Genomic DNA, 12,454 nt, shown 5'->3' on the forward strand with positions numbered 1-12,454 from the left:
GCATGCCCTGTTTCTTAATGGCTCCTGGCTGATGACCATCAGATTCAGTTGAGCGAGTTTTTTAAAGCCTGATGTCTGATTTCTGTAGCTCAGTACTTTGAGAAGATGGCTTTCATTCTCCTGGGTCTGTTCAAACGTGCCACTGCTGATTGACGGGCCAACATCAGGGTGGTGATTAGAACTTTCTCGCTCCTCCAGACAGCTCCTGACCTTTGACCCTACCCTCAGCACACAGCTGTTGCAGGGCCAGAAATCCCTTTCTTTACTGCTTTCTATTCACTCTAGCAAACCTGGTCCTCCAGAGGGGCCCAGGGCTGCCCGGAGAATTCTGGAAGGTTGGTGCAGGGTTAGACTGATGTGAGTAGGGATGTCTGGTTATGTGCTGTGCCTGATAAGAGCTCTTGTCTGTCTGTTGCCCAGCTTTGGTATGAACCATGATGGCATTGGGAACTCTTGTGGGACCAAAGGCCATGAGACGGCAAAACTAATGGCTGCACATATAACAGCCAATACCAACCCATTCTCCTGGTCCGCCTGCAGTAAAGACTACATCACAAGCTTCCTTGAGTAAGTGTAAAAACCCATTTTTGAGTCTGAGTGATTAATTTGTACAAACTCTAAATAAAAGCATACATAAAAACCTACATAATGTGCATGACATTGCTGTATAAATTCATGTACAGCATATTGTAATGCATAATTAAGATGAATCCTGATGTTATTTTAAAAACACCTGATAAGCCATTACTTTGAATAGGTCATAACTTTGCCATCACAAAAGCCTTGATCCATTGAGGCATGACACAAAGTTGTTTGTAACAGAAAAAGTCCTGTAATTTTGTAATTGCTGTAATTCCTCCATGGATCAGACTTTTTATCAGCACATCCCACAGTGTTGGTCACCAACAATGTTTAGGTAGGTAGTTTGTTGTCATAAAGGACTCAAGGTTCCCAGCATGAAATTCCCTCTGCCGACTTGCCTTCTTCTCATAGTCCCATGGTTCCCAGTGGGGTGTGATGAACATGAAGACACTTTTTTTTTTTGCTACAATTTGATAAATCTATTGAAATGTTAACAATAAAGATAACATAGTCAGAATATTCACACAAAACACAAGTGGGACATTAATACACATAAATTAAAACTTCAGGAAAATGTATGGTGGAACCTTAGTGATGGTGAACAAAATTTCACAAATCTTTCAGGTTGGTTAGAAAGATTTGACCCAGTGGTACTGAGAAGTGGAGTCTATATGTAACACTGAGAAATCTGAGAGATTAATTTTATCATCAGTGCATGAATATAATTCTCGTTCATATCTAACAATATTCATAAAAATAGGAAATGTACCTCTGTGTGTCCTTCTGTTCCCATGGACTGGACCTCATTATGAACCACTTGGACTCTGAAGTTTATATCAATTTAATGCTTTCTTACTGCATGTATCCAGTTTAGTTTGTATGTTTATTGGACCTAAAACAAACACTGAATCACATACTGTATTTTTTGTTCATGTTTTGAATATAAGGACATTTTGCACTGAGGAAACATAATGTTTCTGTATTACACAGAGGAAGAAGTTTCATAAAAGTTTTTTTTTTTTTAATTTGTCCTTCTCTAAAAACCAATAAACAGAAAGAACCAGCACATTGGGGATCCATTGGGTCCGGCCTTCCTAGTGTTTACCCCCAGTGAGAGAGGTTGAGGGATTACTCCTCTAAACAACTGTGGGAGAAAGAGACAACTGAGAGGCTAAAATACAGAATACAGAGCTACTTGCCCCAGCCGCCAGGCAACAGCTCAAATTTTCCTTCCTTTGCAATCTGTTTGGTTTAGTTTTCAATTAGATTAGACTTCCAATATGCTGGTGGGAAGCCAGCAATACTTTCATTCTGCCTCTAAATAGACAATAGATCCCAGGGGCTGGCATCTCATTTCTCATTTCTGTATAAGACATGAGATTTGTTTGCATTTTAACAGCTTTTCCATTTGGTGATTTTCAGTCACAGACATGTCTCCAAGTTTAGCTTTATTTAGACTTTAATGCAGATGCAAGCGATGTACACAACTAGTTAAATGTTTTAGAACACCTGAATCTTGCCAGATTTTCACTGGCAGTTAAAGTATATTAATTAACTTGAAATGGTACAAAATGTAAGCAGCGAACTGCCAGAGAATACATTTATACAAAAAAGCTTTTTTTCAGTTAGCAACTAAAAACCAATGTTTCTTGATTATGTACAACCCAGACAGTCTGCTATAAGTAGTGTTGTAACACTTTGAGGGACCGTGCCCTAGTGTGCATTATTTTAACAGTTTTGTACTGTAGAAATTAAAGTGAAGTTATTGTCATTGTGAAAAACTGCAGCACAGCACATGGTTCACACAACTAAATGTGTCCTCTGCTTTTAACCCATCACCTTAGTGAGCGGTGTGTGGGGACAATACTTTGCACAGTGTTTTCCAATGGCACCATGGCAGTTTGGGCGTTGCTGTAAAAATGGCAAGGACAAGGCAATTAACAATGGAAGAGTAACAAAATAAGAATTATAAAGAAGCTTGTCTGGGCTTTGAAATCCCACCAATAGACTACTGAAGACTGTATGAAGTTCTGATGGACTGATTAATCAAAAGTTTTAATCTTTGAGTTCATCACATGAGATTCTGGTACACTGCCGAGGAGGTGAAAGGATAGTTCCACAGTGTTTGACATCAACTGTAAAAAATGGTAGAGGAAGCATAATTGTCTGAAGCAGCATAATACAGCTACAGGCTGGTCAGGGGTTCTTTCTATAGCAAGATAATGACAGAACAAATGAAAGCTATCCCAGAACACAAAAACTATCCCAGAACTAACTTATGAAAAAAGAACAAGATAGTAAGCTTGAAAACATGAAGCAACCTGCACAGTATCCAGAATTAGACATTGTTGAGCTGATTTGGGATGAGCTTGGGATGAACCACATACAGGTGCCACACATTTATAGGAACTTATTCAACCAAAGTGGGAAAACTTTCTGAAGAATTTGTTTTCCATAGCTGAAGGAATACTGTGAAGTGCATTCATCTGTCATATCTGCCAAAGGTGGCTACTTTGATGAGTCAACTGTAAAGAACTTTTTTTGATTTATAAATGGATTCCATGATTTCTATTTCTATTGTCTAACTCACTGTCACATATTTATACCATCTAAATGTATTTGAAATTATATTGCAATCCTATACCATATTACATAATAGATTTAATGGTGTTACTTTTATTGTAATTGTGAAGAAGTTGCCAATACCCTGTCCAGCTGCAGAAATACCCAGGCCCAACACACAAACACACATGCACACATTCACAGTCCTCTCTTTGTTGCTCAGTCCATTTTTTTTGTGCTCAGTGTTGTCAGTGACATGCCTACACATCTCTCTGGACTCAGCCAATGCTCATACTTCTATGTGACTCTTAGACTAAACAGAGTTTTTGTGCTGGACTTATGACCCCTGGCCCAGTCTGCACTTTTTCACCAACTCTTGTCGTCCTATTGCTCGGATGCTACGGATGCAGAAGCGGTGGATCTGGGCCAATTTCAGTTTTCCTTCTGCAACTTTTGCAAATGGTGATTGTGAACATGTGTCTTTCCAATAGGTGATTTAATTTTTGTAATCACCAGGTAAAGAAAATATGTCTCTTTGTTTTTCATGGGGTACCTCAAAGCAGGTCCACAGAGACGTGGCCTGGAACAGCCCATGCAATTGTAGATCTGTTTTTTCTGACAGCTCAGGTCGGGGAACGTGTCTGGACAATGAGCCGTTGAAATGGGACTTCCTGTACCCCACTATGGCTCCAGGCCAGGTGTACGATGCGGATGAACAGTGTCGCTTCCAGTACGGCTCCTCCTCTCGCCAGTGCAAGTATGGGGTAAGAGTCGCCCACCTCCATTCTGTGCATGGCTGTCAGTCAGAGTATGCCAGCATTCATCACTCTGTGTGTGTTATTTAATGCTATTGGCTCCTACTTTCACTTATACACATATGAAAGTGGATATTTTAGAGCATTGGAAAGGACACGTATATTGTGGTAAGCCCATGTTCTCTCTGAGAACACTATGATGTGTCGGAGAAGATGCTATGAACTTGGCCTTGGGCAACACATGGTTAAAAAAATCTCAACACAGACATTCTGAACCACAGAGCACAGGGGGTTTGAGTTGTTGTTTAGGCAAATGAGCAGCACTCACAATGACGTGATCTCTGAGCTCTATAAACAAAACCAACTTTACTGCAGTCTGCGTTTTCTGAGGCCTATAAAAATAATGTTATGAAAGAATCAAGTTAATTAAAAAAGCAAACTAAATTTGATCTTGGCCACAAATATGTGATTGTTATTATCAACAGTGTCTCTGAATTTGCTCTGGGGGCGGCTATGAGATCATTTTTAAAAGAAGTATTCTTGAAGGCTGAATTCCAAAAGAATTTTTTCCTTATCCTGTAGCCGTGACAACCGTCTGGAGGATCACAGCTGAATTTGCCTGAGGGATTCCTCCTTGTTGAGTCGTGTGCAATGGGAAAAACCCAGGGGTCTCTGATAGGGACAATTAACTCCACACTGAGATTAGTGAAAGTGTTACCATGATGATGTAATTTCATCAGGGAAGAACACGTATGAATTAATTCTGTTTGCTTTAATTGAGTCTTTATTTTTGACATGTCTGATTCACTTTCTGAATTTTCTGTATTTCAACCAAATAGTGTACTGATATAAAGGTAATTCACGTCAGAGAAGTAGAGGCTAATTCATGTCAGAGAAGTAGAGGCTAGAAACATTCTTTCTATGTAGATCTTCCTTGTAGTTACTGCATTAATAACATGAACTCGATGTGGAATTAAGAGGAGCTGTCTATGGTGCTGATTCCTTTTGCATTTAAAGGTTTAAATATTATTGTGTCTAAACATTGCAAAAATGTATGAATTACAGGGAGAAAATGAAATTCAGTGTGGTTAGATTAGGTGGTTGACGTTCAAATATGTAGCTGCAAATTCAACTTCAAACTGTAGCAAATGGGGAAGCCTGTAATTTTTGTTGGCCTGAAGTCTGCAAAAAAAAAACACAGCGCTCCTGTGGAATAGCTTTATGGCCACGTGCAACTTGGTTTAGGTGAAGAATCTCAGTCATCTGATAAAGGGGTGAAGTATGACCATACTCATGCCACAGTGTTTGGTTATGGTTTCTCTTGCGCCCTTTTGCAAGATTTTAAAACACTTATCAACACTGAATGCATACCACACGAAACCAAGAATGGTTATTAGTGATTGGATCATGCAGATCAGACTTACTGGAATCATTTAGTTGGTTATGGTCTTGAGGCTCTGCTGAGGTATGGTAAAAATCTGCATGCTGGTGCAATTATGTCACCCAGTCGCAATGTGAGGCCGAATTGAGACCCTGGACAGTCTGGACGTTCTTTGTGTTTGCTGCAGGGGGTCTTATTGGATGCAGGTGTAGAGGCCATTTGCTCCTTAATTCACTCAAGAGGCTGAGAGAAATGTAGTGTGCTACAGATAAGAATCTGCGTTTGCTATCAGGTTTTGTCTCATGGAGAAAGTCTCTTCATGCAGCACTGTCCTGTAAATCCTGTCCAGAAGCTGAGTCTGTAAAAACCTGACACAGATGCTGCTAGCAGCTGGTCAAAGACAGTCAACAATGTCTTTTGGAGCACACTAACATAGCTGACAAAGCTGCATTTCTGTTAACACACACAACACAAGAGATATGTTTACAAGTTAAACAGCTTTTTAGTTGCTCAGTGTCTTATTTGTGAACAATGCTGTCTTTATTAAGGCCAGTGGGACAAGTTGACTCGTCAGAAGTTAAGAGTCAAATCTTTAGTTTGGCTCCAAGTGAAGTTCTTGCAGTGTTTGAAATGGTATTCCTACATGTGTTTAAACTATCCACCTTTTTTTTTTACAAAAAATTTACATTTTACTATGGACATCAGCAGCTGGTTTTGCTTGGTTTTTGAGTGTGTGCTCCAGTTTACTTTACTTTACTTTATTTTACTTTATTTAGCAGACGCTTTTATCCAAAGCGACTTTCAAGAAGAAGACACCAGCACCAGTTTCATGTTATATTGTGATGATATTGGACTATTTCAGAACTCCCCATTGTTTCATCCTCTTCTGACCAACTTCCTTTCACTTCTTTCCTAGGAAGTGTGTAGAGAGCTCTGGTGTCTTAGCAAAAGCAACCGATGTGTCACCAACAGCATTCCAGCCGCTGAGGGAACACTGTGCCAGACAGGAAGCATTGACAAAGGGGTGAGAGAGCTGCTTGTCCTTTTTTATATGAGGTGATACTTAAACACTGTAAATGTTTCCAGGAAAACACAGTTACCTACAGAGCATCTCTTAAACGGCTTTGTGGTAACTTATGCATAAACAAGTGATTCACTGACCACATCCAGTAATGTATCAGTCTCAGTAGAATGTTCCCCTTTTTACTAGGCACTATTTTTTTACCTGCCATCCTGAATGAGTCTTAAAGGAGGGATATTAGTCACACACATATAGTATACTTCAATGGAATTGTCTTATAGGTGTTTTGTCTGTTAAGTTGTGTATTCTGAAAGGTGTATTTAGAGTGATGAAAAGTTAAGCTGAACAGCGGTGTTCTAGTCTGATTACTTTAGACTGTTAGAGCTGTTTGGTGTATCAGAGGTATTGCCAGTCTGAAATACTGAATTCATCTGACATAATTTGGATGCAGTGGGAAAGTGGCCCCTGGAAGATTAGGGTGAGGACAGAGCTGGGTGACTATTGGGCCAGCTGCGTTTAGCTCTTTCCATCACCATTGTACCTGATATGGGAATAAGAAGTCCATTCCCAGCACTCGCTCATGCACACCAGGTTTGGGTCATCAGTTACCATATCTGCTGGCCTGGGCTGGAGAGACAGTTTTAACAGAGATTACGGCACCATTGTTGCCGGTTGAACCATGGCTGAGAAGAAAGAAAGGGGGAGAGTCACAAGCTGTCGCCATGTGTTACCATCCACTCAGCGGACTCATTCACTGGCCAGTTCCATGTGGGTCGTCCTGGACAACCAGTGGGCCCCAGGCTGAGCTGTGTTTTTTTTCCTGCGAGTGGCGTACTTGTGTCTGCCCCCAGCCTGGCCGCATCAAAGGAATATGAGAGTCAGCCATTTCAGACAGCGTGTAATAGTCCCAGACCCTGCCAACACAAGAGAGAGCAAGACAGCAAAAGGAGAAGTGACTAAGCATGACCGTTTTCAGCCACACTTGCCTTGTTGTTGGAGGACTTCAGCCCTTGAATGCTTCGCAGTGGCCAAGCCAAAAGGAGAAAATTTGTTTTTATTGCATTGTCTTTAGCCAATAGTCAGATGGAGTGGATACTGTTTCCAAAATTTTTTTTACCATTTACTCTAGTCTAAACATTACCTCAATTTTTTTTCTAAGGTTTATTGCGCCAAATGTGGAGACGGCACATAGTTTTTATATCAGATGTGTTTTCATAGGAAGTTACACATCAAGTAAACGTTAATGGCACCAACAAGTCGAAGTGCTGCGGGATCTGTCTCTGCCTGCTGTGGATAAGGCATTCTTAGAGGGGCTATTTTGGGTAGCCCTGTTGCTAGCAAAGAGCTTTTCCCACCACTCATCTCCCCTTCTGAGCACTAATCTTGTTTTCATAGTGTCTTAGAAGATTAGCCTCATTTCAGGTGCAAGACAGCATGGCCTTCATGGCCGGTTCCTCTTCTGTCTAAAGGAACAAGGGAACTTAACCTACTGACACAATTTGAACAGGCCTTTCCTGTCTAACCTCTCTACACAGTACCTCTCCACCCCAGAATCCAAAAATCTGCACACCCTCATAATACTGTACAATGCATTATACTATTCTATACTTTAAATAGTTAATAGTTTGTTGTTGTTCTTGTCATCTTAACCACTTGCTACTCTCTTTCCTGTGACAGTGGTGCTACCAGGGTGATTGTGTGTCATTTGGGACACGCCCGCAGATCGTTGATGGTGGGTGGGGGCCATGGTCCCTGTGGGGAGAGTGCAGCCGAACTTGCGGCGGTGGCGTCTCCTCCTCCATGAGGCTCTGTGACAGCCCAGCGTAAGTAAGCAAAGTAAGCCACAGATGTGCCCTTGCAGGCAGGATTTGAATGATACAAAAACACTGCAGTATGGGTACCATTGCTTCAGTTTGTATTCGAGAGGTGGGGCATATAGAGGGTTGTAGTGCTGGTCACAGCTGCTATGATATGGGAAAACCACAGATGTCAGATTTCTCTTGAGATTGACAGCCAATCGCATTGAGCAAGGTTAGACACCCCAAACATTTTGGAACAATGTTAACTGTATGGACGAGAGGTTTCAGGTTCAGATGTCTGGCTGCTTTTTTTTAAACATACCAAACGTAGCCAGCATGCTGAGTTGCCTCAAGTATGTGGTCACTGGGGTATTTAAGGTTGTAACAAAGAAAATATAAATCCAGAGGAGATTTAAAGCATTGAGGACTGTTGAGTAAAGACATGACTGCAGGTGGTGTGTGTCTTCTCTGTTGTCCAGCATGGCTGGCTGTCTGTGTGACGACTTTCAATGATTTCCCAGCAGGGTCGGGGGCATTGTATCCCTGTGTGGAACATCTCATCCATCTCTTATCCAAATTTCTTCCAGGCCCTCTGGTGGAGGAAAGCACTGTCTGGGGGAGAGGAAGCGTTACAGATCCTGCAACACTGATGTGAGTATTTTATGCATTTTTGTATTATTACCAAGGAACTGTTTTTTGTGATGCTTATTTCTTCAACATACTTTTCATTGCTTGGTGTGCAAAGGAGGTTTAGATGCATTTCTTTTTTTTGAGAAGGAGACTTGTCACATTTTTGTAGTCAAATCTATTTGCTGTGGACAAATATTTTGGTAAAGATGGTGATATTAGACCAGCCTTAAAGTGAAAATTGAACTAGTGAAGGGGCTTGTGGCTTCAGCACCACAAACCTTAAAAATAACATCGCAGAGTGAGCACTGGACGTTTACTTCGGAAAACAAACATCCCAAAGTGCTGGTCCATTTCCCCACCCACCAGCATGAGGACATTTAACCCTCAGAGTACAGCCACAGCTCATCTCATTGTTGCATAGCTGTGGGTGCTTTTAACAGCCTTGGCGGGTCACCCTTGAGCCAGATTCAAACATCACTTATTACCATCCATGCATCTATATAGTTTTTTAGAAATGTCATCTGTATCAACTAGACAACTCTGTTTAGGTGTAAGGTACACCACGCTGTCCCATAGACAACCCTAAAAACCCTGACCCTAACCACTAATTTCAGTTTCATTTTTGTCACATACTTGGAATGTTTTTTTGTCATTGCCAGGAAACAACAATCTAATTTCCTTGATAGTTTTGCCCCTGTTTGTAAGATCATTTGCCATGTAACAATAAATGTTGAATAAGGTTTTTCTGTCACATAAGGTGTAAACAGAACTTTTGTGGAATTCCAATATCTGCAATAGCCTTTACTCCCCTACAGTGAGGTGAAGTGGGGCAATCATGCAGCCATTCTAAAAAAGCAGCTGGACACCTTATTAAGGCAGAAAGAACAATGCATGGAGCAAAGTGTAGGAAAATTCCACAAGAGTACCTCCAGTCAAGTGCTCCAGTCAGCTGTTTCATCAATAATATTCCCAAGCCTACAGCAATGATAGCTTTACTCAGGCTTAACTCCAATCGCAATTTCAGTCAGAATCTTGAGGTCGGTGGAATGTTATAAAATGTCATCAATAAGGTTCACGAGTTAATGAGTTAAAAAGAACTAAAAGAGTTGACAAGGACTCATTAACAAATTTGAAATCCATTTATAAATTTGTCACCAATTTAACTGAAACATCTGAAATTTCTCAATTATGAAATTACACATGCTGGCTATTGAATTACACTCACCATATAATGATGAAACATCTGTACTTTTGTAGTAAGATTTCTGCATTATAGGGTCTGGGGCAATATATTTGTAGAATCTCAGTTCTGCATCTTTGAGCAAGTCAGCTTTACCAATACAAATACTGATATGAAGAGACACAGTACACCTGATGATATTTGGTGTATTTTTCCCCAGCCATGTCCTGCTGGTTCCAGAGATTTCCGGGAGAAGCAGTGTGCTGATTTTGACAGCTTTCCCTTTCGTGGGAAGTACTACAACTGGAAGCCCTACACTGGAGGTGAGAAACATTATATTCTTGTCCATATACTTAATTTAGGATAAATGTGAGTTTCCATGCATGAAGCAGACAGACAAGCAACATAATTTTAATAAAGTGTAAGGCTGTACCTGCATAGATTTTTGAAGCATATCAAGAAATAAAGTTCGTTTTTCCTTTGGTTATGCAACTGACATTTATGATCTTATTTTAAATGATATTTAGCCAAACTTCCATTGACTGCCTGTGTCCTTTCTTCTTTGATAGTCCTACCTTTTAACTTGTGTGTTGGAAAGCCCTTATCTTCACTGTAATTTTTAAAAATGAGGAACTACAATAGTACTGATATTTGGTTGTCAATAACCTAGATGAACATTAATAAACAATGGTGAACGTGGAAGGGCCAAAGGTGTATCATATGAATGCTTGCGGTTTCTCTGTTCTGTCCCACAGGTGGAGTGAAGCCTTGTGCCCTGAACTGCCTGGCTGAAGGGTACAACTTCTACACAGAACGCTCACCTGCTGTGGTAGACGGAACACGCTGCCAAGCGGACTCTCTGGACATCTGCATCAACGGGGAGTGCAAGGTGAGAGCCAACAGAAAGCAAACTGCATGAGCATTTCACAGGGAACATATGCAGTCACTATCTTCTACACTTTTGTGTACTGCTTAGTTCTTTGGGAAATTCCTAATTTAGAAAACTACTAAAACCACGTTTTTTACACACATCACATTAGTGATGTTTTTAAGGCCATAGAAACATTATGCTTACACAGAGAATAATATAGACCCTCATTTATATTTATATACTGTTATAACCAGAATTTTCAAAAAGAGGATTTGTCAGCCTGGCATTTAAATCCATCCATTCTCTACAGAAGACGTCTCTGTGAAAGGGACTATGTTTTTTGTCTGGAATGGGGATCATATCTTACTGATAATGATGCTGTCATCACAGTGAGGGGCAGCAGTTAAAGATCTTAGAAACACCAACTGCCTGGAATGTTTTCAGTAACATTCCATATTGTGTGTGTGTGTGTGTGTGTGTGTGTGTGTGTGAGACCATGTGCTTGGGAAAATGCCTAAACGCCCCCCTGCAGAACAGAGCAGTGCTCATCCCTTTGCTGTTAATTATAGAGGCCCTATTAATGTTTCTTTGCATTTGCATGTATGTGCACGTGTTTGTTTGTCTCATGTCTCCAGCATGTGGGATGTGACAACATACTGGGCTCAGATGCCAGAGAGGACAGGTGTCGAGTTTGTGGTGGGGACGGGAGCACCTGTGAAACGATGGAAGGACTTTTCAACAACTCTCTCCCTCGAGGAGGTGAGTGTAGAGTATTGCTAGGTAATTTCACATAATGATGCAACCAAAAGTATATAAATGAACCTGCTTACTGAAAAAATCTGAATCAGAAAAGGGGATTGATGGCCCTCAGAACCATTTTATTTGGTGTGTTGGTCTGGTATTTTGTGGAAGGGCAGCAGTGGTTTCAGATCTTGCCTAGCCAAATGCATTGTAATGAAAGAAGCAGGGTCAGAACTCAGTGCTTTTGCACACAAGGAAGACAAAAAGGAATACTGTTACAGAATTATGCTTGTTTCGCCTTCCTCTTCTGTCGCCCAGTGATAAAGTGTTTTGGGTAAAGAAATTCCCTGTCAAAACAAAAGCTCAGACTTAATATATAAGCATTGTAAGTATTAATAACATCATTTATTGCGCAAAACACCAAGGGTCTTACTGCTCTCAGAAGCACCAAAAAAAGAGGCAAAGACAAGAGCTTTTCTCCTTTTAAGGAAGAGCCTCTAAATCACAATGGGTTGGGGGAGAAACACCTTCTTGTGTTTTGTGATTGTGTTGCTCAGTTACTGTAGAGCTGATGTATTCAGAGATAAAATATTTTACGTCTGTAACTCTCACCTGTCAGTCCCAAAGGCTCATAGGCAATGGAGTGCTGACCTTGCTGTTAACTGTGGGCTGATGTTCAATCAGTAGAGACTGTATCCAAAGCAGACATACTGATTCTGTTCTTAATCTGTGGATAAGGAACTTCCCACTCAGGTGGGCCCTTCTTCATGGGTGTTTTTTGTATTTCAGGCTACATGGAGGTTGTCCAGATACCCAAGGGGTCGGTTTACATCGAGATCAGAGAAGTTGCCATGTCAAAGAACTACATAGGTGAGTTTTTCTCATGCATGTTTTTTGTATTCATCCTGTAAATGTTATCACAAATGTAACCG

The 12,454-nt window shown here is 40.8% G+C and overlaps 1 protein-coding gene across 3 annotated transcripts in view; it reads left to right on the plus strand.

The window, feature by feature from the left end:
• Positions 1–12,454, plus strand: part of adamts6 (ADAM metallopeptidase with thrombospondin type 1 motif, 6) — a 37,435-nt gene that overhangs the window by 12,044 nt on the left and 12,937 nt on the right. For all 3 annotated transcript variants that reach the window (XM_028981710.1, XM_028981711.1, XM_028981712.1), the window contains exons 10-18: positions 421–567; positions 3,767–3,908; positions 6,197–6,304; positions 7,979–8,124; positions 8,688–8,751; positions 10,131–10,233; positions 10,666–10,799; positions 11,417–11,540; positions 12,312–12,392. In XM_028981710.1, coding sequence (XP_028837543.1) covers positions 421–567; positions 3,767–3,908; positions 6,197–6,304; positions 7,979–8,124; positions 8,688–8,751; positions 10,131–10,233; positions 10,666–10,799; positions 11,417–11,540; positions 12,312–12,392 — 1,049 coding nt within the window. The remainder of the gene's footprint in view (positions 1–420; positions 568–3,766; positions 3,909–6,196; positions 6,305–7,978; positions 8,125–8,687; positions 8,752–10,130; positions 10,234–10,665; positions 10,800–11,416; positions 11,541–12,311; positions 12,393–12,454) is intronic.

This window comes from Denticeps clupeoides, chromosome 5 (assembly GCF_900700375.1).
Source record: "Denticeps clupeoides chromosome 5, fDenClu1.1, whole genome shotgun sequence".
NCBI classification, from domain to species: Eukaryota; Metazoa; Chordata; class Actinopteri; order Clupeiformes; family Denticipitidae; genus Denticeps; species Denticeps clupeoides.